This window comes from Eurypyga helias, unplaced genomic scaffold (assembly GCF_000690775.1).
Source record: "Eurypyga helias isolate BGI_N326 unplaced genomic scaffold, ASM69077v1 scaffold22070, whole genome shotgun sequence".
Classification (NCBI taxonomy): Eukaryota; Metazoa; Chordata; class Aves; order Eurypygiformes; family Eurypygidae; genus Eurypyga; species Eurypyga helias.
Genome location: NW_010226660.1, coordinates 1259 through 2213, shown reverse-complemented (window position 1 = coordinate 2213; position 955 = coordinate 1259). Strand labels below are relative to the sequence as shown.

The window sequence follows — 955 nt, the reverse complement described above, 5'->3', positions numbered from 1 at the left end:
GGGGCCACGTTTTCCATCAGAGCTCATCCTTCCACACTGTGATGAAGACTCATCACTGGAGGTACACCGCTTGGTGAGGCAATCATGAAATAAATAGCACAAACACACGGATTTAGCTACCGCTGTCCTGTTCCAACCTCATTTGTGTCCATTTCCACATCCACTCGCAGAAGATATTTTTGGTTTGGGTTTTTTTTTTTTTCCCCTTGTTTTCTCCAACAAACTCTTGCATTGCATTTTATTCCGGGTAACGCCAGCTGAAAACCACCAGTGGGAACTCAGCTTGAAGAGAAAAGGAGCAGAGCCTGCTCTGCTCTCAGCTGCAGAGCCCACAGCCCCGGGTACGGTCCCAGGGGTGTCAGAGAGGAGACGGAGACTGCCCCGGCATCGCCGAGGTCCCCGCTGGGAGAAGTGATGCCAGAGTAGGCAGCAGGGGATTAAATACACCCAGCTCAGCTGCCTACAACCACGGGTGGGAGGTTTTCCACCTCGGTGTACGCCGACGCCATCTCTTACCCGTGCTGGGACAGGTTGGTGGTGACCAGCACCGTTTTGACCTCCTCCATGCCGCCTCCGTCCACCGCGCCGTCGGGCGTCGTCACCACCACCACCTCCTCCATGTGAACGCTGACGTCCGGAGTGGCCATGGCCGAGGCAGGAGCGGGCAGCGACGGGAGAGCCCTCGGTCACCGGCTGCCTGCGGAGAAACGAGGAGAAACCTCACGGGAAAAGGTGTCCCTGCTAAAATTGGTCGTGGAAAAGACCATCGGGGCGGTGGGAGCAAGAGGGCTGCGGGGAATCCGCACCCCTATGGAGAAGGGGATTAAGAATTATTAATTAATTAATTAATTCTTAATTCTTCACGGAGAGGGTGGTGAGGCACTGGAACAGGTTGCCCAGAGAAGCTGTGGATGCCCCATCCCTGGATGTCTTCAAGGCCAGGCTGGATGTGGCT

The 955-nt window shown here is 55.6% G+C and overlaps 1 protein-coding gene across 1 annotated transcript in view; it reads right to left on the bottom strand.

Moving 5' to 3' along the window:
* Positions 1-696, bottom strand: part of GMEB2 (glucocorticoid modulatory element binding protein 2) — a gene marked incomplete at its 3' end in the record, with an annotated part of 12540 nt that extends 11844 nt beyond the window's left edge. The window contains exon 1 of the mRNA XM_010154005.1: positions 517-696. Within this exon, the coding sequence (XP_010152307.1) occupies positions 517-647 (131 nt within the window). The remainder of the gene's footprint in view (positions 1-516) is intronic.
* Positions 697-955: the final 259 nt, after the last annotated feature.